General features: G+C 43.0%; 1 protein-coding gene across 4 annotated transcripts in view; it reads left to right on the top strand.

Moving 5' to 3' along the window:
- Positions 1–22943, top strand: part of CENPE (centromere protein E) — a 40435-nt gene that overhangs the window by 1289 nt on the left and 16203 nt on the right. The window contains exons 2-24 of one of the 4 annotated variants that reach the window (XM_035112329.3): positions 2363–2457; positions 2695–2784; positions 2865–2983; positions 3688–3810; positions 4077–4158; positions 5044–5111; positions 5697–5762; positions 8357–8408; positions 9436–9523; positions 10094–10223; positions 11021–11140; positions 12155–12289; positions 13034–13169; positions 14172–14269; positions 14940–14996; positions 15083–15238; positions 16564–16638; positions 16849–16983; positions 17131–17262; positions 18019–18196; positions 19635–19786; positions 20524–20832; positions 22200–22511. In XM_035112329.3, coding sequence (XP_034968220.3) covers positions 2363–2457; positions 2695–2784; positions 2865–2983; positions 3688–3810; positions 4077–4158; positions 5044–5111; positions 5697–5762; positions 8357–8408; positions 9436–9523; positions 10094–10223; positions 11021–11140; positions 12155–12289; positions 13034–13169; positions 14172–14269; positions 14940–14996; positions 15083–15238; positions 16564–16638; positions 16849–16983; positions 17131–17262; positions 18019–18196; positions 19635–19786; positions 20524–20832; positions 22200–22511 — 2908 coding nt within the window. The remainder of the gene's footprint in view (positions 1–2362; positions 2458–2694; positions 2785–2864; positions 2984–3687; positions 3811–4076; positions 4159–5043; positions 5112–5696; positions 5763–8356; positions 8409–9435; positions 9524–10093; positions 10224–11020; positions 11141–12154; positions 12290–13033; positions 13170–14171; positions 14270–14939; positions 14997–15082; positions 15239–16563; positions 16639–16848; positions 16984–17130; positions 17263–18018; positions 18197–19634; positions 19787–20523; positions 20833–22199; positions 22512–22943) is intronic. The other 3 variants (XM_060278482.2, XM_060278483.2, XM_088661113.1) reach the window with 3 other exon arrangements.

A 22943-nucleotide genomic window follows, 5' to 3' on the forward strand; every position in this document is an offset into this window, starting at 1 on the left:
TGTTTTGGAACTACAACTCCCATGATCCCTGACCACTGGCCCTTTTAGCTAGGGATCATGGGAGCTGTAGTTCCAAAACATCTGGAGAACCATGGTTGCCTATGCCTGCCTTAAGGGGTATACAAGAGCCCTTGTAGAGTCCTTTGGAGGTTCTCCATCGGTAGGAGAAAATAACAAAGGCCAACCAAAGAATATTGAGAAGCAAAGCAGCTAATAAGCTTGATCTTTATTGACTGTTGCAACAGGGTGTTCACACAGGAGGAAAGAGACCCAGAACAAAAGCGTGCCTGCCCCTATATAGACACTTAAAATTGCCCACCCTCCAGAACAAGGCCACCCCCAGAAGTGTCATACATGCATCACAGAAAAGGGTGGTCTACAGCAGAAATCTGAGTACCTTGTTTATCTCCTGTCTGGCAGTTTACCTGTTAATGTTGGATTACCCGGGAGCCTGGCCATTCTTTTGTTATACTACTGGAATCCAGGTCACAGGTCTCAGGCTCACTCCATGCACACCTTAAATGTGCCCTTAATGGGGAGGTTTTCCCATTTCCTACCTCCTTTCAGAGGAACATTTGGTCAGATTTGGGAGAATCAAAATGGCTTCAGGATTGTCTTCTTGCATGTTTTAGCTTGGTACATTTATGAACATTTCTTATATATAGATAAGACCCTAATTTGTTTATTTCAGTGTCAAAAATGCTCCAGAAGGGTATGGGTACTCTAGAGCAGGCATACTTCTAAAAAGGCATTTAATCAAACAGGAGCTGGATTTTAAAAGTTATTCTCAGAGGGACAAAGCAAACACTTACTCACAGGTGCTTCATTCCTAGGACTTGTTCTACCACCCTTAAATTTGGGTACAAATAAGTGCTTACAATGCGCTTTGCACATGCTCTGCACAGCAAGGTACTCAATATAACTTGCACATGGTCATAATGTTAAGTCAACAGCTGCAAACATCTCTAGATACTATTTTATTGATTTTTATTTTTTTAATTTCTATACTGCTTTATATTTTAAAGAAAAATCTCACAGCTGTTTACAGCATATTAAATCAATAAAACAATCTGAAGAAAGTCAAATATAGAGTATACAGTCAAAGCAACATAACAGAAAACTAAAATATTATCTTAAAGATTTCAAAATAAAACATTATGAAGGAGGTCAAATACAGAATACAGTGGTACCGAGGTTTCTGAGACAGCGAGAGAAAGGAGGCCGCCCAGCATCCATCCAAGCCGGGCAGGAGAGCCCAGGAAGGCGCGTTGGCTGCGGCGAAGGCGAGGCCCGTAGGCTGCGAGGAGCCAAGGGGAGCCGGGCCCGGCGCTGCCTTACCCGCCGTGGTGCTTCTTCTGCCGGACCGGCTGCAAGGGGATGTTGTCAGTCATGGCCGCGGCGGCCGAGGAGGCGCACCAGCGGGGAGGATCTCGCCGCGCACTACCGTAGCACCCTCGCCAGGCGTGGCCCAGCCTCTCCGCGCTCTGATCGCAGAGGCGGCGCTGCCGAGGATGACCGGGCAGGCTAGGGGCTGGGCGGTGAGGCCGGCAGGGCAAAGGCGCAGCAGCAGCCGGCCTCGCCGAGAGAGCCGCGGCACAAAGACAGCAAGAGAAAGGAGGCTGCACTGGCGTCCATCCAAGCTGGGCAGGAGAGCCCAGGATGGCGCGCTGGCTGCGGCTCTCTCAGTGAGGCCGGCTGCTGCAGCCCAGTTGTGGATGCTCCAATGCCTTCACGGAGGCCCGGAGCGACTGTGGAGGCATCAGAGCGTCCTACAGAGGCCCCGCAATTGGCCTCCAGCTGCAGAGGCCTCCACAACTGCCCCACAGGATGCCTAGCAGGTAGTTTTCCAGCCCCAAAGTTAGGTAAGGAAAATACAGTAAATGTTAATTTTTTTCATCTACAATACTGTCTTAATTATTTTATAGTACAGTACATTGATTATTGCCTTCATTTTATGGATCAATGGTCTCATTAGACAGTAAAACTTGTGTTAAATTGCTGTTTTAGGGGGTGTTTTTCATTGTCTGGAATGGATGGGAAAGTTCGCTTCAGTTTATGAACGCTTCAGTTTATGAACAGACTTCTGGAACCAATTGTGTTCATAAACCTAGGTACCACTTTACATATTTAACATAGTAGGGCTGGCGAGTGTGCGCCCCTCCCCCTAGGCCAGGTGGAAATGGCCTTGCAGGGAACGGCCTTCCTTTCGGCTCATGAGCCTCTTCAGTAGGGCTGGTGAGTGTGGGCCCCTGAGATAGTCTCAGGACCAGACAATTAGAAGATCAGTGTGGGTCTAAGTATTTCCTTAACACCATCGATTTCTCTATACTCTGGAATCTCTAACAGTGTTTTGTTCCTTAAGAGAGGGTGCAGATCCTGAAGACAAACGGAACATTTTGTGGAAAACTGAGGAATGCACCATATCTCAGGTTGATGGGACAAAATCTTTCACCTTTGGTAAGCACTTGATAAACACTGAAATACTTTGTAAACTTCTCTGAGTGTTTGTTTACAATTAAGTGCTGTATAAATTTTATTAAGTACATACATTTGGTATACCATAAAAACATGCAAGCAACTTTTTTGAAAGCAGCCAGGTGTGCTTCTTCCAGTCTAACTTACAAGTTGGCAAATTGACAAATCTTGAAGATGGAGTTTGATTTCTGTGAACTGAACCTTTTTCTTTTTTTGAAGATCGGGTGTTTCATTCTTCAGACAATACCACAGAAGTCTACAAAGGGGTGGCTGCTTCAATTATAAAGTCTGCTGTTCAGGGATATAATGGTACATTAAACATCAACACATTTGAATGCTTGCACTGTATTTGGGTAGTGGTCTGAGCTAACCATTGCTTTTCCTTTTAGGAACTATTTTTGCCTATGGCCAAACTGCTTCAGGAAAAACTTACACAATGTTGGGGACCAAAGATTGCCCAGGAATCTTACTGATGGCCATCAATGATGTTTTCAATAGCATCTGTGGAGTAAGTTTTTCTGCTAGCTGAACTTTGTTTCAGATACCACATTAGTGCTGCAAAGCTGCGTATTGAACCTGCTTTTCTTGATTTCCTAGCTCCACTTAGGAGAAAAGGCTGTGCAGCCCCTATATAGCAGTTTCCATTTCTCATGTAATAATCTTGTTGGCCAATAAGTATTGTGAGTGGAACCAATACAGTAATACCTCCGCGAACATCCGCCTTGTCTATCGTCCATTCCTGCGAACATCGGTGGCAAACCCAGAAGTACTGGAACGGGTTACTTCCGGGTTTGCTGCTCACCCATGCGCAGAAGCACTAAATTACGCAGAAGCACAAACTGCTCCTCACATGTGCACAGACGCAGGGATTTGTTCTGCGTCCTTTTCGGTTAGTGGCCGGGGCTTTGGAACGGATCCCGGCCGCAAAATGAGGTACGACTGTATAGAGATCAGAGATGGGAAACTCCGTTGCTCTTCAGATGTTGTTGGAGTCTGATCCCATCACATCCATCAGCTATGCTAGCTGGGGCTAATGGGAGCTGCAGTGCAACATCATTTGGAGGTCCATAGTTCCCCATCTGTAGTATAGTTCATAAGGCAGGTGGGAATGTTTTAGTGATGGCATTGATGGGGTGGGGGCACAGGGAGTCATGTTACATTAGTTCTCAACAATTAGGGATGCTGATGCATGCATTCTCTTTACTTTTTTAGATTCCTAACAGGGAGTTCCTACTCCGTGTATCATATATGGAAATCCACAATGATACAGTTCAGGACCTACTGTGCAGCAACATAAGGAAAAGGAAACCCTTGGTTGTTCGTGAAGACATCAATGTAAGTAACCATTGTTACCTTTCCAAGTGACAGTGCCAAAGCTCCCACATGGCCTTGTAACAGGGAAAGTAAAATTCTGGAAGTCGGCATGTTGTTGACAGTTGCCTACTTGGACTCTGTCCATTTAGCTTCTGCATTGATTAAAATCTCTTTTTCTTGAAAGTTGACCTAAAGTTAGCTAACTGCCTATATACAAAGAGGTAACACCTAGAATCAATACTGTGTCATGTTATGTGATTTATTTATTTATTTAAAATCTTTTGTAGAGGAATATCTTTGTTGAAGATCTGAGTGAAGAGGTGGTGGTTTCTCCAGAGCAAGTTGTGGGCTGGCTGCAGAAAGGAGAAAGTAAGACTTAATATCTGGTGTGACTTAAACACATACAGAGATTCCTGTGCAGCTCTGATACAGTGGTACCTTGGTTTATGAACTTAATCCGTTCCAGAAGTCCATTCCAAAAAAAAAAGCGTTCCAAAACTGAGGCACACCTTCCCATGGAAAGTAATGCAAAATGGATTAATCCATTCCAAACTTGTAAAAACAACCCCTAAATCAGCAATTTAACATGAATTTTACTATCTAACAAGACCATTGATCCATAAAATGAAAGCAATAATTAATGTACTGTACTATAAAATAAAGTATTGTTGATGATAACAAAATTTTTAAGAATTCTTATCTGCACTGATGATAGTCATTGTTTGGATTTATCCATTTCCACAGTCACACAATCAATCAGTAGCTGAACTGGGATCCACACAGACACCCCCCCCCCCCCGCTGCTGTGGGAAATGTTCCCTATTCCCTAGAGCACGTGCCTCCCACAGCGGCATAGGGGGGAGTTGTGCGCCCACCAACCAGATGGCTGGAGGGCACACAGCTTCCCTCCCAAGCCTCTGCAGGGATTGCTCTCCTCCCGCATCGGCATGGGGCAGAGTTGCGTGCGCGCCTGCCAAATGGCTGGTGGGCGCGCAGCTTCCCTCCCTGGCGGCTGCGGGAAGCGCTGTGATGACCCCCTTCTCTGCTGCCGGAAAACGGAAGTGTGGCACTCAATGGAAGTGCACCCCCAAACGGAGTACGTTCGTATACCAAAAAAAATATGCGACCCGGAACTCATTTTTGGGTTTGACGTGTTCGTAATCCAAAAAGTTCATTAACTAGGCTGTTCGTAACCCAAGGTACCACTGTAAATCTAAATCCATCAACTTTATCTCTGTGTTTTGTTCTGAATAGAAAACAGGCACTATGGTGAGACCAAAATGAATGAAAGAAGTAGCCGCTCGCATGCAATCTTCCGTATGGTAAGTGATCATGAATTTTATTTTACTGATTTCTTTGATATTCTTGGACTCCAAAGTCGCATCAGCCCTGACCATTGGCCATACTGATGGGAGATGGAGTCCAACAACATCCAGAGGGCAGCAGGTTCCCTATTCCTAGTTAGTACCTGGCTATGATGTCTGGCAGGTTATGAGAGAGAGATTATTTATTATTATTATTATTATTATTATTATTATTATTTATTATTATACAATTCTTCCACTTGGCGATTTACCGTATAAAAACACAAAAATATATGCCATAATAATAAACAATAAAACGCATAGTTTAAAAGGCCATTGATCATTTAATTAGCCAAAGGCCTAGGAGAAGAGGAATATTTTTGCCTGGCACCTAAAATATGTAACAAAAGCACCAGGCATGCCTCCCTGAGGAGAGCATTCCACAAGATATGCAAGTTCTAGGTTCTGTTGGTCGAGGGTAGGTGTGCTACAGTATATAGACCCACATGTCACAAACTGCTATTCGTGTTGGCTATTTTTGTTAGTCTCTAATCTGTGATCTGATAGTAAAACAAGTTCACAACTTTGCGTGCTTTTTTTAAGATAATTGAAAGCAAAGAGAAGACTGATAGTTCAAGCTACGACGGCGCTGTAATGGTTTCTCACTTGGTGAGTTCTTTGAAAGATAGAACTGAGGTTTGTAAATGGGTTGGTAGAAAAAACTACTATTGAAGGATGCTGCAGCTTGTGTGCATTACAGGAACATGAGACAAGCCCTGCTGGATCACACCAACGGCCTGTTTATTCTAGTATCCTGTCCTCACAGTGGTGAACCAGGTGCCCGAGATCCAAGCAGGACCCCAGCTTAACAGCTGTTTCTCTACTTATGATTCACAGCAGCTGGTAGTGGAGGCGGAACTTAGCCATCATAGCTAGTAGTCCTTGATAGACTTGTACTCTATGGATTTGTCTGATCCTCTTTTAAAGGCTTCCAAGTTGGTGGCTATTACTATGTATTGAGTGAGTGAATTCCATAGTTTAACTATGTACTGTGTGAAGAAGTTCTCTCTCTTGTCTGTCCTGAATCTTAGCTTTGTTGGCTGACCCTGAGTTCTAGTATTATATGAGAGAGATGGAGAGAAACTTAGCCCTATCTGCCTTCTCGATACCATACAGAATCTTATTCACCTCTAGCACGTCCCTCCTTAACTTGCCTTTCCTCTGAAAGCCCCAAATGCTTTAACATTTGGAGGAAAGAGGTTTGTGTGCCATATGACCCACTCTGCCCCCTAAGCTAGGCTGCTGTCCTAAGATGAAGTAGAGCAGGGGTCAGAAACCTTTTTCAGCCGTGGGCCGGTCCACCGTCCCTCAGACCTTGTGGGGGGCCGGACTATATTTTTGACAAAAAAAAGAACGAATTCCTATGCCCCACAAATAACCCAGAGATGCATTTTAAATAAAGGCACACATTCTTCTCATGTAAAAATACCAGGCAGGCCCCACAAATAACCTCGAGATTCATTTTAAATAAAAGGACATATTCTACTCATGTAAAAACACGCTGATTCCGGGACCGTCCGTGGGCAGGATTTAGAAGGCAATTGGGCCACATCTGGCCCCCGGGCCTTAGGTTGCCTACCCCTGAAGTAGAGGATGTTGTCTTGCCACCAATCTGGTTAACTTGGCTATACAGAAAGAGGTGCTTCGGTTCAGGGAGGAAATATATTGGGCCAGCCTTGTGTGCTTTCTGTTTGCGATCTGTCCGGCAGAGCCAAATATATATTGGGACTGTGGAAGGCTAATGAACTTCTGAAGTGTTTAATAGGGCTGTTTCTGCCTGGGAAATAGCAGCAACAGAAATTCAGTTGCTCTGGGTTTCAAGTCCGTTTGGCACAGAAGTCCTAATGTTTATTCAAAAGCAAGTTCCATTGACATTGCTGGAACATACTGAAGAGGTGCAGACTAAACAATGCCCATATTATTATTACATTTATGTCCCACCTTCAAGAAGCTAAGGTGGCCTACTTGATTTTGTCCCCCTCCATTTTATCCTTACATCAACCCTACGAGGTAAGTTAGGTTGAGAGACCAAAGTCTTTGTGGCTGTGTGGGGATTTGAACCCTAGCCTCCTATGTCCTAGCCAGACACCACTATGCCACATTGGTTCCTTGGACTATAGTAGAAATTCAGTTACAGTGGTACCTCGCAAGACGAATGCCTCGTCCAACGGAAAACTCGCAAGACGAAAGCATCTTGCGATTTTTTGGGAGACTCGCAGGACGAATTGTTCTATGGCCGTGCTTCGCAAGACGAAGTAGCCTCACCACCCTGTGCTCCAGAGGCTGCGCGCGAACGGGAGAGCAAGCGCATAGACAGCAGGCAGGCTGGCTGTCTGGAGGGAGGGAGCCTCTCCCTGACCCTCCTCCTGCTTCCCCCTCCCCGCCCGCACAGCCGCCTGGGCCGGGCTTGGGCCGAGAGGAAGAGGCGCTCGGTTTAAAACTTTCCGGAGTGGCCCTGGCACTTGGGGGCAATGTGGCTGCTGTGGCTGCTCCTGGGCTCTGCGGGTGAGTCGGCGCCAGACGCGAGGCTGGAGGGCGAGCTGGGGGAAGGGGAAGTAAGCGCGCCACGGGGACGGACCTGCAGGAACCCCGGAGGGTAGCGGCGCCTCACGCCCCCCTCGCGTCTTATGTCCCCATCAGGCTGAGGATTGACTTCGTTCTGACTTTTTTTGCCCATAGGAACGCATTAATTAAATTTCAATGCATTCCTATGGGAAACCGTGCTTTGCAAGACGAAATTTTCGCAAGACGAAACGACTCGTAGAACGAATTAATTTCATCTTGTGAGGTACCCCTTTATGTCTGTTCTTAAAGTGATCAAAACATCAAATCAGAGAGTATGCACATCCTTCTACCTTTTTCTTCTGTTGCAGACCATCATGAATCTGAGATGCAATCTACAGATGACTGGCTCCCTTTAACACACATTTCCTCTGTTCTTTCGCTTTCATGACGGTTAAATGTTGTTCAGTTAAATGTATTTTCTCCCAGATGTAGTGACCAGTGCTGCACAAAATTGTTGTTGTTCCTTTGATTTAAACTCGTGGCCAGGGACCTTTTACTGCTCATGTACAGTCTCAGAAACTCATTTATCTCAGGCTTTCATCTGCCGCTGTTTGGAATTCAGTCGTTCAATCAATAGGTGATTTGAATAGATCTTGTGTGAGAATGGTGTCTTAACACAGTCTTACTTACATTTTCAGAATTTCGTAGATCTGGCAGGAAGTGAAAGAGCTAGCCAAACAGGTGCTGAAGGTATGTAGCTGATGATGATGATAAAGCTTTTCTGGTAATCTGCTAAATCCTAACTTGTAAAACATGTAAAAAACCTGACAAGTAATTCCCACCCCCAGGGTTCTGTTGCTGGGCATGCTTGCTCTTATTTATGTAAGCCATTTACAGCTTAACAGTAAAATTCATCATATTTGGAACACAAGAGTGATGCAGATGTAACTTTCCCTACTAGGAGACTCTTGCACAAAAATCTAACGGCAAGGATGAGGATCTGTGGTGCTCTAGAAGTTGGATACAAACTCCTAGCAATCCTAGCCAGTATGGCCAGTGGTCAGCAATGATGGAAGTTGTCTTCCAACAACACATTGGAGGATCACAAGTTCCTCATCCCTGCTTCTGCAGAGACTATTGTAAACTGCCCCATGATCCTTAGATGAAGGGTGGTATATAAATTTAATGAATATAATATTTGGTTATAGGCCTTCTAGCATTATCTTCCTCCTTTTGGCTGAAGTTATTCAATATTTCTGAGTTAAATGGCATAATTCATCACAGCACTAATAATGTTGAAGTCTTATTGGGTGTCTCCAATGCAGTCCTTTCATTGACAGAAGGAACAGGTTGGCAAAACAGGGGAGAGAATTTTTTTTGGTGATTCACCCTACACAGGACCCTGTGCCCCTCTTTAATCTGTTGCAGAGGATTGAGGAAACATCTAGAGCAGATTTAAGGACGGAATGGGGAATCGCTGAAAATTGCCCATTCTGCTGATAGTTGCCTTCTGTCAGGAGATGGGCAACTTTGGATACTGCCCAGTATTGTTATTTAACACTTGTAAAGTTCCTAAAAGTTTCTTTTAATAGGAATCTATTTTCATATCTGAAAAGCTTGTGAGCCTATGGGTAGGTAAAAACAATAGAAGAGGAGGAAAAATGGAGAATGAAGAAGAAAGCAATCACATTCAGGAGCTCTATGTTAACTCCCAATATGGTAGCTGTGAGGGACAACTTTTTTGTTGTCTGAAAATAAAATTATGTTTGATGCCTAGGGATTCGTCTCAAGGAAGGCTGCAATATAAACCGGAGTCTCTTCATCTTGGGCCAAGTTATCAAGAAGCTTTGTGATGATCAGGCTGGGTAAGGACAATGTAGTTAAGAAAAGTTCTTTAGTTTGTGCTGTATTGAAAAGTGTTCTCACTTGATTCTAGACCAGGCAGCCAATGTAGTACAGTGGTACCTCAGTTAACGTACTTAATTGGTTCCGGGGTGCCATTCGCTCCCCGAAAAGTACTTAAACTGAGCGCCGTTGGTGTGCGAAGCACCGATAGAGCGCTTCTGCGCATGCACAAACTGCGCAGATCGCTTCTGTGCATGCGTGGACCGCGCAGATCGCTTCTGCGCATGTTCGCGCGGCGGAACCCAGAAGTAAACACTTCCGGGTCCGCGGAGTACTTAAACTGAAAGTACTCAAACCACAGCATACTTTAACTGAGGTATGACTGTACCATCCCTAGGTTGTTTGACTACAGTTCCCACCACCGCAGGCAATCTGTCTGGGCCTGATGGGAGTTGTCATCCAACAACCTTTGGAAGGCACCACATTGGGCTGTTTCTGTCCTATGTAATAGATCAGCTCTTGGGCCAATTTTCCTCTACTTAATAAGTAAAAACTTCATTGTTCCTTTTTTGTTCATCCTCCTTCACCAGAGGCTACATTAACTACAGAGATAGCAAGCTAACACGGATTCTCCAGAATTCACTGGGTGGAAATGCTAAGACTGTTATTATCTGCACAGTCACTCCAGCATCCCTAGAAGAAACTTTTAGCACGCTCCAGGTAAAACCATACAGTTCCATTTCCTTCCTCGAAAAGTTTTGTGGGCAAAGTTGCCCAAATTGACAAGTAGGCAAGAAATTATTTCCCTCTCTTTAACCTGGCATGCTTTGTTCTAGTACAGGCATCCCCAAACTTCGGCCCTCCAGATATTTTGGACTACAATTCCCATCATCCCTGACTACTGGTCCTGTTAGCTAGGGATCATGGGAGTTGTAGGCCAAAACATCTGGAGTGCCGCAGTTTGGGGATGCCTGTTCTTGTATATGTATCTGGAGTTATAGAACTATGAGAAATCAGACTTCCCCTTCAAAGACTTCCTCTAATAGCTGGGGTGGATACTAACATTTGCAGAAACAACCCCTTCAACTCTTTTAAAAAGGGAGCCTGTAAAGACTAAGCTTTCATGGTAGTCATGGAGTCTTGAATATCAGGTGGAAAAGGAAAAGGTGGGGAGAATGGCCTACTTGAGCTCCTGATAGCTTATCTGTTGCCCTCCAGATGTTGGAGGACTCCAGCTCCCATCAGCCATGGTCAACATGGTCAGGTGATGGGAGTTGTAGTTCAGCAACATCTGGGGGGCACCAGGTTGGCTAACCTAGGCTTATCCCTCCTGTGGGGAGGTGAAGGTATGCTGAAAAATTTCGTTTAATGTGTCCCATTTGTATTTACTGTAATAGCAAATGTTGATTTTTATGATTCCATATTTCTGTAATTTTCAAAAGATTTTGCAGAAATGAATTTTTTTCTGACTTCTCCTTCAAAGAGCGGTTGTGACTCCATGTACCCATCTCTCCTAGTTTGCTAGTACAGCTAAAAATATGAAAAATAGCCCCATAGTAAACGAAGTTCTGACTGAGGATGCCCTTCTGAAGAGATATCGTTTAGAAATAGAAGACCTGAAACGACGCCTAGAAGAAGTAAGTTGTCTACCTTGAAATCTAAGAGTTCTAGGCTGAAACGGGTCAAATTGCATCTATAGATATTTTGTTTTGTTTTTAAATAGGATTCATGCTCTGTTTTGCCAGCAATTATACCTTAAAAGCACAACACATTTATCTTTTAGAAGTTCAAATATCTGTGGGTAATCTCGAATGCCGGTGGCAATACCATTCTTTTAGTTGGTGACTCGGATTATAAAACTTATTTCTGTTTAGGGTCAGCTGCCTATACCAAGTGAGGAGGCCATAATCTGTTTTTAGACGCAGTCTCCATTTTCAGAGTCTGGCCGAATTTCAATGGCAACTCTTAATAAAGTTGACAACCATTTCGTGTGGGGGTTCTATTCCCGGCCCCCACATATGTTGGAGGAGCATGTATAAGTGTACCCCAGCCCTGTTACGCCCATTTCGTGACATGCTGAGGAACATTTTTGGGTCACTTCCAGGTTCGTTGCCATATGCAATCTCATGTCTTTCAGTTGCGCATTTCCGTAATTGGTTGTTGCATGTATGCAACTCTTTCCACACAGGGGGGGTTCAGACTCAATTTCATAGAACTGACTGAGGAACTTAAATGCTTTCCTTGTTTAATGCTGATGTTTAACCTTCACAGCCATTAGTACTTATAGTACATTATTACCATCACGTTAATATACAAATTAACAACCACAATCCAAGCAAGGAGGGGTCTACACAAAAGAACACGGGTATCCTAGTATGTTAGGGTAATTTTTTCTATAATGTAAACTTCAATACCTTCTCCAGGCACCACACACATGGATTTGTTTTGAAGGATTTTACTACCCCAAGCTAGATTGAAAATTTGGCTTGGGGTAGTAAAGTATTCCCAAAAGTGTGTGTATGTTTTCAGCGGGTCATTTACAAAAAATACCCTTCATAACAGATTTTCCTTGCTTGGGAAATCATGTACACCTTACTATGAACAGTATTGTGTGCCTTTTGACCTTTGTTATTGATGCTTTCCCTTTGTAGGTTTCACCACAATCCCAGCTGGCACAGATCCTTGAAGAGAAGAATGCTCTTCAAAAAGAACAGCAGGAGAAAATAAGGACTCTCACTGAGATGCTGGTGACGGCACCTTCTTTTGCATCCGCGCAAGAGTTCAAGGTAAGATTTAAAAATTTTTAAGTGTTGTTGGTCCTTTGGTAAAAAACTGGTGGTTCTTCCGCATTTCTTGTAGCAGCTGTTATTAAGTAACCAAATGGGGTGAAGGAAACCTGGGAATGACTAGAAGGGTACCACTGTAGAAAAGGCCCTTCCAATGTGTGGAAGCTTAACATAGCTCTGTTAAGGCATGCTTGAAGCAGGAAGTTCAAATTGGGAAGCTGGTATAAGAACAGGCACCAGCGACTGAGTGTGCTTTTATTGTGCCAGGAGTGCAGAGCGTGGAGGGTGAATGGAGCCTGCTGCTCTCCAGTCCAGCCCTCGCCACTGAGGGCCCTGCGCAACTTTGCGGTTCATGGAGGGCAGTGTAAGAAGGATGCCATGTACCCTTCAACCCCAGCCTCACCCCCGAGGGCTGGGATTGAAGGGCATGTGGCAGTTGTGTCTTATGTCACTCTCCCCGGCTCACAGCCTCGCAAAATAGAGCTTTGTGTAGAATTCTGAAGCTGCTACTTGTCACCCGACTAGTGAGACACAGTGAGTTCAAGTTGCTTATGGTGCTTGCAAACATATTTTGCTTATATAAATGCTTATGGTAGAACCTACAAACACTAGCTTCAACTGAATTTGTCATCACTAGGCCATGTACAAATTCCAAGACATCAGCAAATGGGATTGTGCTTATAAAAAGATCTAACTTCCTTTAATTCTCCTATGTGCCTTGATTTTATTTTTTATTTTTTTAAGATTCGAAGGAAGAGGAGAGTGACCTGGGCTCCAGGAGCAATAAACCAGGAAGGAGGGGAATGTCTCCTGGGAAGCTTTCCCCCAAAAGCCAAACAGTTTAAAACATCTTTGTCTTGTCTATCAGAAATGGAAGAGTGTAAGTTTGTTATGCATGGAAACTATTTTAAAAGGTGCTATATAAAATATGGGCTGAAGAATTGTAGGTTGGGATATGTTAGAACTTAGATAATACATTGTTTAACCAATATCCACAGTGAGCTGCAAATAGTTAAACTATTGCACCTATTTTGAAGGCTGTCTTTAAGCTGCATATGTTTATTCTACTGAATGCTATTGCTAGATCTGAAGAGAACAGAGAAGCTCCAGAGATCTGATTCTGAGTTCGATCTTTAGGCACTAGGGAGAGCTGGTTTCCTTACAAATGCTAGCAAAGGCTACTGTAGCTAACACTCTCGCTGCTTGCATTTGGCTGCTCATGTTCTCTTTCTCCCATGGCAGAGGAGAATTAGACCCATTGGGTCCCAAGGTAACCAAAGCTCAGTTCCTTTCTCTACATCTTTCTGCATTTGTCTCAAGAACTTAGTCATAGAATTGTAGTGTTGGAAGGGATCCCAAGGGTCATCTTGTCCAACCCCCTGCAATGCAGGAATCTTAGCTAAAGCATCCATGACAGATGGTCATTTAACTTCTGCTTAGAAACCTCCAAGGAAGGAGAGTCCACCACCTCCCGAGGAAGTTGGTTCCACTGTTGAACCACTACTCCTGTCAGAAAGTTCTTCCCAATGTTTAGTCGGAATCTCCTTTTTTGTAACTTGAAGCCATGGGTTCAAGTCCAACCTCCAGAGCAGGAGAAAGCAAACTTGCTCTATCTTCTACATGGCAGCCCTTGAGTTATTTGAAGATGGCTATCATATCTCCCTGTAGTCTCTTTTCCAGGCTAAACATACCCAGCTTCTTCAAACTTTCCTCATAAGACTTGGTTTCCAGACGCTTGATCATCTTGGTCACCCTCCTTTGCACACGTTCCTGTTTGTCAATAGCCCTCTTAAATTGTAGTGCCCAGAACTGGACCCAGTTTTCCCCTATCTGCATCTTAAGTATACACACTTTTATTTTGGCAAAATGGGTTGTCTTTCAGCTGTATCCTCAGAGTCCTCAGAACGTGATGATCAATGGATGACAGCCAGTGTTACAATTCCTGAAGAGGAATGGATTCCGGGAACTGAGGTTGGTTTGGTAAGTGGTATTTATGTGTGTGGAAACTAGCCTGCTGCACCAGAGGTGAAATTTACATTCATTGTACCACCCAATTTTTCTCTGACCCCTCCCACCTCATGGATATGGCCCCCAGAAGGTTGCTGAGAAATGAATGTCACCCTTGGAATGGAAAAGGTTCCTACACCTATTGCAAGAACAAAGCTGGGAGTGGAGAGTATCCCCCTTTGCAGGCTTCCTAACCTTTCCTCTTTTTTTGCAACAACAATTTCTTAATTACCCCCTATTAACTATGTTGGAACAACATGACTTCTTTTACATTTGGTTTGATGGGGTGGAACTGAGTGCAGAATTTAAGGGAGAGAAATTCTGTGGTTTGGAAAGCTCACCTCTCTTTTTCAGGGTTTTTTGCAAGCCCTGAAAACTGGCTGGAACTTAGTATACAAATGATGTCTAGCTCTCAGTATTGCTTTGGCAACAACAGTTTTGAGCTACCAATATATTGCTGAAGGAACAAGCAAGTGCTTTCAGTATTAAGGTTTTTACATATTTGTAAGTCACTTTGAGATTCTAATGGTGTGAAGAGTGACCGTTAAAAATGAGTTTAAATAAAATATTGGTAAGGAGATGAAATTTTACTAGGTAACAGAGGAGGCATCTTGTAACTTTCAAAAAAAAATATTTCTTCTAGATTCATAAAGATTTTGCAGATTCTGTCATCCTTTGTGAAACCCTAGTAGATGAGAGGGTAAGTCAGCTTCAGCGTTCTCTAGGAATTTAATTTGAAAGTGTAGGTAAAACCTTTTAATCTCACTCTGCCTCTCTCCTGGCTAGGATAATGCTGTCTCTGAACAAATAGCCTTAAAAGAAGAAGTAAAAAATCTGCAAATGGAGAAAGAGGAGATTGAATGTGAGCTCAAAGAGCTGAAGGAGAAAATGTCCACTTATGAGTTTGTGGCTCTCGAAAGAGAGACAGCAAACGAACAAGAGGTAAGACAAAGTGGGTGTGTAAATAGTCCTATTTCTAGGCCATCTTTTCTTTTTACAATTTCTGAGTGGCTGACAAAATCATTTAAACAAGATCAAAATTAGCTGGATCCTGGCTCTGTTGCATGCATATCTCATTTAAATTAATGTGAACATTGTTTTATGACTTAAGTGAACTCCGATTGAAAGCAATGGGATTATGGCAACTAACTTAGTCTGAATTGAACTCAGTTAATTGCTTCTGCTGCTTTAATATTTAACTATCAAAACAGTAAAACTCAGTAGTGCTTATATACATCAGCAGGATTAAAGCAAGAGACACGCTTGAATGAATGCCTGTAGAAATAAAAAGGATGCCACTGCAGAGAATATCCCCTGATCACTGCCCTCCTCAAATCAAATCAACCCAGTCTTTTTAATTTTATGTCCTCATTAGAAAGGGGGTGGCAGAAAACATCCTTTGGTGCTAGTAAAATGGCAGGTTCCGGTGATACTGGATCTCAAAGCCACATAAGATTTTAAAAGTAAGTGCTGCCACTGTAAATAGGGTTCAAGCAGGCTGGCAGTCAGTACCTTTCCTTCAGGGAAGGTGAGATGTGTTCCCTTCACCTGTATTTAAGAATTGTCTAATTTTTTCAGTCTTCCAAAGCAGCCCCAGGTACGACACACTGCAGTAGTCTAGTCAGGAAATGGTGATGGCATGGATCACTGTGGCCATTAGGGGGACAGGGATGCACAGCTGATGGAAAAGTGCTGCTGAAAAGTGCTGCATCTCACACCCCTAGCAACAAAACTGGGTCTAACACAATTGTCTTGACCCTGCTCTGTTTCTTCCACTGTTTTCAGTATGGCCTATGGACATAAAGGACATGGTCTTCCCTATGGTAGTGCCAAAAGAATTTCACTTGACCCCCATCTCCTTTCAACGTGCAGCCAAGGCTTCTCTCTTATTTCATATTTTATTTTATTTTGTTAAAATATCTATGCTCCACCCTTTTCAGTCTGCAACCCTGAAAAGAGTGGACCTGTTCTTCTGTAAAACACTTGTCAGCGTATATTAGCAGTGTGTTCTGCCATTAGTGTTTTGAAGGGTTAAAAAGCCCTCTGTTAGTAATGCGACGTTAAGACTTGATTTCCCAGGGCTTCTCACCACTGTAAGCTCGCAAAATTTTCTGCTATGTGTTCTACAGTAACAACTTGGCTCCGCTGTGGTTTGGAGGGGAGCTGAATGCAGGGCCTGCTTGTTTTCGTGGTGGGTGACTGCAGGTAAACCTGACTGAAAGGTGCTTCCTAACTCCCTATGCCATTTTGCTTCGATTGCTCCACAGATGCAACTAATGCATGAAATTTCCAGCTTAAAGGCTATTATTACAAATGCTGAAGCTTGCAATCAAGATCTTCAGGTGAGCTGCTGCTGGTGGTAGGCCTTGCATGTATAATGAAACGGAACACTATTGTTTAGTCTTAGCCAAATGCCTTGAATTCTTCGGTCGGTTTGTCAATTTTAGTGTAATGCTGCGCAACCCCTAAGCCCCCTATCAAGCTGGGAAATAGAATGGTGTGCCTAAACACCTTGCACTTCTGGTGTGTTTTCCTCTTGCTTGCTTTATCAGGAGGAAGTAATGTCAAAAGACTTGACGATCGAGGAGCAAAGGAATAAAATCAAAGCACTGGAAAACCACGTCAGTGAGCTAAGAAATCTTACAAGAGAAGCAAAGACAGAAAGTGGGGAAAGAGACATGACATCAGTACGTCTAAATCTTTCATCTTTTTTTAAGCAGGGTTCTTTTTTTATTTGTCCTTGATTCCTGGGGATTCTTGCAGGGTGGGTGGGTGGCATATACATATACATATACATACACTTACACACTACCCTCATGCTCTCATACTTTCAGCAGATTTTGAATAACTCGGCCGAAATGCAAAAAATGAAGCAGTCTCTCAGCGATGCTGAGGCAGTAGCACTGGATTCCAAGAGAGAATCTTCATTCCTCAGGAGTGAAAACATTGCACTAAAAGAAAAAATGGTGTGTATATATGTGGACTTGGGATGGAGTCGGTTTTTACTTGCCTTTTATGTAATGTCTGAGTGGCCTGGGGGGGAGACAAAAAAAACCCCCATCTTTTTCTAGTGGCTTATGTCTGTGGAATGTCTTCCCCACTGAGGTGTGCCTCTATATTTGCTTAGAAACCAGGTCAAAACTCACCTTTTGGAGTCAGGTTTTAAAAGGCTGATGGGTATAGTAATTTCTGAGTTGTGATGCTGCTAATTACATCCTTCGTGCAATTTATGAGAATTTTTTATCTTTGTTTTCTTGTGATATGCTTTTTTATTGCCTTAAATCAGATGTAAACTGCCCTGTGGCCCATTTTTGATGAAGAGCAGAATGGCAATAGCTTAAGGCAGTGTTTCCCAACCTTGTGCCTCCAGATGTTTTGAGACTACAATTCCCATCATCCATAGCTAGCAAGACCAGTGGTCAGGAATGATGGGAATTGTAGTCCGAAAACAGCTGGAGGCACAAGGTTGGGAAACACTGGCTTAAGGAAATACATTAAAATAATAAGCTTCCAGTAGGGCCTTTCCTGTGATCAATGCTGTTTCCTAGTAGAATCCCAATGGTGCCTCCTTGGGGTGATATGGGCTGGGATAACAGTGCTATTACAATCTGGAAGAGGGAGAGGATGCTGCTACTGAATTACGTGGCGCTGTGTACAAATCTGTCACTCTCCTGGCATGTAAATGGACAAGGGTAATGGCATGTTAACTTGCTCCCATGTAGGACCAGCTCTCAGAAACGTACAAGCAAATGGAAAAAGACATTGAGTGTTACAGAAGACAGTTAGATTCTGGAAAAGTCACCTACAAGAAAATGCAATCTGACTTGCAGAACGAATTGCAGTACTACCTGCAGGAAAATGCAAAGCTGGCATCGCTTTTGGAGGGAAGAGTTCCAAATGGTACCTTTTTAATGGAATTGATTTAGAACAAGAAGGTTCTTCACATAATTGGGCTTTTTCCTGAACTTCTGATAGCTGAGGAATTTTTTAAAAATGAATTAAAACTGGTGGCACACATGTTCAGGCCCCTAAAAGTTAGTTTAAATATTTATAAGGCACCGTTTTAATAAAAAACAAGACAATGCGCAACACGGAAACATAATGCTACAATAATGTAAATGAAAAAATATCAATGTGGGTTTGGCACAGAATTTGCATCCCTAAGGTTTGTCTTAACAGCACAGTTCTGAAAAGATGTCTAAGAGCAAGCAGGCGTTGACTCATGCTCAACTTCTGCTGGCAAGAAGTTCCACATAGCAGGTCCTGCCACATTAAAGTCTGGGTCCCTGATAAAGGCAGGCTGAATGCAAGGGGCATGGCAAACAAGCAATTTTTAAATTATTTGCTGCATCTCAACTGGGATTAGTTGGTTCATTTAGCCAATCCTGATGTATAGCAACTGACCATTCATTCGTGATACAGTGCACCAGGATTAAAACAAAAAACCCTGGAGAGGTTTATGGCTCTGTCCTTCTTTGCCCTTGCATCCTTCCAGCCAGTCATGGACTTGGTTGGCAGACACCTTACTGACTGGGGACTTTAGGCTCATGGCTTTCAGTCAGTTTATGTCCTGATAGCATGCTTTACTGATGTGCAATTCAGACATTAGATTAGACCAGGCATCCTCAAACTTTGGCCCTCCAGATGTTTTGGACTACAATTCCCATCTTCCCCAACCACTGGTCCTGTTAGCTAGGGATCATGGGAGCTGTAGGCCAAAACATCTGGAGGGCCGCAGTTTAGGGATGCATGGATTAGACAGTGGCTGCATGGAATTAAAATAAAAATTGTGGCTGCCCCTTAATATCAGGATTATGGAGCGGGCTGGAGAATTAGGGGGGGTAAGCTTTTGAAAACGAGATGCATAGCAAGGGCTGTGGGAGGGACAGTGCTGTTTTTCGGGGGGTGCAGGGGGATGTATACCCCCAAACATTTTGTGAATCTTTGTATTTTTGTCCATTTACTGTATTTATTTCCCCGGATTTGAACTATAAAATGTTGATTTTCTTGAGTCAAAATGAGAGTACCCCTAAACATTTTTAGGTGGGGAAGCACTGGGGAGGGGGAGAAGTGGACTGGTGGGTTTAGGCTGAGCCCCCCGAGAAGATGGAAATTGAGCTTCAGGGGTGCATAGGCAAGTAGATTCTTTCAAGGAAGTTTGCATGTCGGAAACCAGGGTGTAAACTGCTGGAAAGGGTGCATGCTTTAGCGGGATATTTTCACAGAAGCTGAGAACTACGGAGCAAGAACTGTATATCTAGAGTTTGCTTGCAACACAGTGGTAGTGAATCTTTGTCAGTTTTATCCATTGAAATCTTTCCACTCACCCCACCCCCAGACTTACTCTCATGTATGGAACTGGAAAGGAAGATTGCGGGTTTAAAAGATGAACTGAATAAAGCTCTGGAAGAGAACTCAACTTTAAGGAAAGAAGCAGCTGCATCATTAGAAGCCCGTTCGGGACCTGACACTGAAATCTTCCAGAAGGAGGTCAGGGCTTTCTTAGAACACATTTCACTTTATGGAAATATATTTTTCCCTACCCAGAATATAGTTAATTATGCTGGAAGACTGGCCTGCTTCTACTACAGTAACTTCTGTAAATAATTTTAATCAGTAAAAAGTTCTGGCATCGCAAGCAGTTGCAGAACTTGCATTCCTCTTAATTTTTTGAAAGCTTCTTCTAATAGTTGTCCCCCATGCCTCAGAAACCCAAGTAGCTTTAGCCAGGAGTCAGGCAATTAGTGATGCCAGTACCATGCCATGGAATATTCCCTCAACATCCCTGTTACTAACTTTCAGACTTAAAAATAAATAAATAAATAGGCCTATTCAGTGGTTTAAACTTTCTAAGATGAGCCAGTCGGTTTTATGACTATTCTGTGTTGCTTTTATGGTGTATTTTTGTAAAGTTGGTTATACACAGCCCTGATATTTTATATGAGGGGAAGTCTCTAAATATTTTTGTAAATAAATATTGCTGGGGATATTTGGGTTCAGTTCCCTACTAGGCTATGTAATTTGTTGGATCAGTCATCTCCTGTTAACCTGAAGCTTTTTTTCTCTAGTCTCTTGTAGAAGGTAGTTTTCTTCCAGTTCAGGGGAACAAAGTACATCTAAAAACCAAACTTAGCCTTCATTCAGCTAGAACACGTATTATAAAGCACAGCTGAGATGATAGCTGCCTACTACATGCTCATACTCTGTGTATATAAATGTGTGTGTAGGTGCTTGAAAAATCCGAAATGATTGCTTCTCTGGCTTTGGAAAAAGAGATGCTGCTTGCTCAAGTATCTGAGAAGGAGAGACTCCTGTGCGAAGCAACTACCGCGCTAAAATCCAAAGAAGATTTTGTAAATTCTGAAGCAATGCGCCAAAATGACCTAGCTTTTCAGGAGCTGAAATGTCACTGTGATGAACTGGAGCAGAAATTATTGACTGCATCAGAAGAAAACAAGCAGATGAGATGCCAAGTAGATCTTCTAGCTGAAGAAAACCTCAAGCTACAGGCAACCATTCATGAAGTGACTCAAGAGGTGAGTCCTTCCTGGTTCTCTGACTGTTTTTATACAGCAGCTGATGGCTTTTCTTGATGCAAACATTTCTGTACTTCAGTCTTTGTTTAGCTCTATCTGAAAAGTTGAGTGGGCCCTTGCTTCTATTTTTCCTTGTATTGCAGCAAGGCCTGGCACATAAATGTGCTGTTACACAAAGTGCTCAACCCTACTACACTAACGAGGTTGCTTTGGATCACAACCACTTTCTGAAATATTTCTAAAACTTCTTTTTAAGGAAACCTGAACCAATCCCACAATTCTGGAATTCTGCGTACTCTTTCTCATTTCTCTGTCTCATTGTGCGTACTCTTTCCCTACACACTTTTAAAATGCCCATTTTACTCACTAAGCTAGAAGGAGCCAAATTTACCCCTTTTGAAATGAATGGAAAGTGAAGCTAACAAACCCATGGAACTGGGTTCCATGCTATCCCCATCAGCTTCTCAAAACAAGGCAGGAATATGACTTTTTGGTAGCTACTACAGCAGGTGTATTTTCTGTTTTAGTAAACAAAACATGTTTTTACTATGTTTTATATGTGTTGTAAGCTGCCCAGAGTGGTTGGGGAAACCCAGCCAGATTGGCGGGGTATAAATAATAAAATTATCGTTATTATTATTATTTATTACATTCCTGTGTGCATGCACAAAATAGCAACCACTAATTCCAGGAATACCGTAAATTCTATTCTAGGGTATTCTGCTTCTTAGCAGTATTTTGGCATGCTCTCATTTCTTTTTTTGCAATTTGGCAGGAAGTAAGCCCTTTTAGGCTACTGGAGTACACTAGATCCCTTGTGTTACTTACTATGAGCCTAGTTTGAATCTGACTAGGTTTGCATGTAACACGAAGCAAAACCATGGCTTAGCAAAAGCAATATTCCATATGGGTTGTTGGGAGTAAATATTATGACAGCAGCACTATTTCCCCCAGTCCTGCTCCCCTCATGCTACCCAGGACTAAACTGGTGTTGAATCCAAACCTGGGTTTATGATTTGTCTTGTTCTGCAACACTAGGCCAAACCATGGTTTAGCCCTGGGTTCAGCTGCAGCAGGACTGGGGAGGAGAGCTGTGGCCATGATCTTCACTCCAGAAACTCACAGGTTTGCTCATTCTTGGCAAGCATAAATTGACTTAGTGTTAGATGTTAATTGGGACTGTGTAACTTCGCTGAAATCAGTATTGTCCACAGGTAACAAAAAGCTTTGTGGAAGAAAATGACCACTATAAAGACCCTTTTAATGACAAGATTCAAAATTTGGTGTTTCTAAGTTGGACTTGAGCTTCATTCTTCCTTATTAACGTCAAAGTACTTTCTGTCTTTCCATAAATAATAATAACGAAGCTTTCTGGCAAGATCCAAGAGATCCAAGAAAAGGACTTGGAGCAAGAGAAGCTTCTTGGTATGAGAGAACAACTTGATGAAGCACGTCAAAAACTGAGTGAAATGGAGCAACTCAAAGACCAGTTGAAGACCTGGGCATCTAAAATGGAGGCTGAGGAAATGGAGAAACTGGGCCTAGCTCAAAGGCTCCAAGAGAGTGAAGAAGAGATGCAGGTGCTGACTCGGGAAAGAGATGACCTGAAGCAGAAGGAGGAGGCTCTCAGACATGAGAGAGATCAGATCAAAGAAGATATCCAAGAGACTGTGTCCATGGTAAGCAAAACCTCCCACTTGGATTACTGCAATGTGTTGGACATGATGCTGCATTTGAAAATCGTTCAGACCCTTCAGGACTTCATTATGTGATCATATCACACCAGTGCTTCTCCATTTCAAAGTTCTGGTACAGTGGTGCCTCGCTAGACGAATTTAATTCGTTCCACGGGTCTTTTCTTATAACGAAAAATTCGTCTAGCGAATCCCATAGGAATGCATTGACTTTTTTTTGAAATTTGTTTTGCCCATAGGAACGCATTAATTGAATTTCAATGCATTCCTATGGGAAACCGCGATTCGCTAGACGAATTCTTCATAAAATGAATTCGTCTAGCGAGGCAACCTCCGCTCGAAAAATCCTTTCGTTAAGCGGAAATTTTGTTAAGCAGGGCATTCGTTAAGCGAGGCACCACTGTATTTAGTTTGAGG

This window comes from Zootoca vivipara, chromosome Z1 (assembly GCF_965207765.1).
Source record: "Zootoca vivipara chromosome Z1, rZooViv2.hap1.1, whole genome shotgun sequence".
NCBI classification, from domain to species: domain Eukaryota; kingdom Metazoa; phylum Chordata; class Lepidosauria; order Squamata; family Lacertidae; genus Zootoca; species Zootoca vivipara.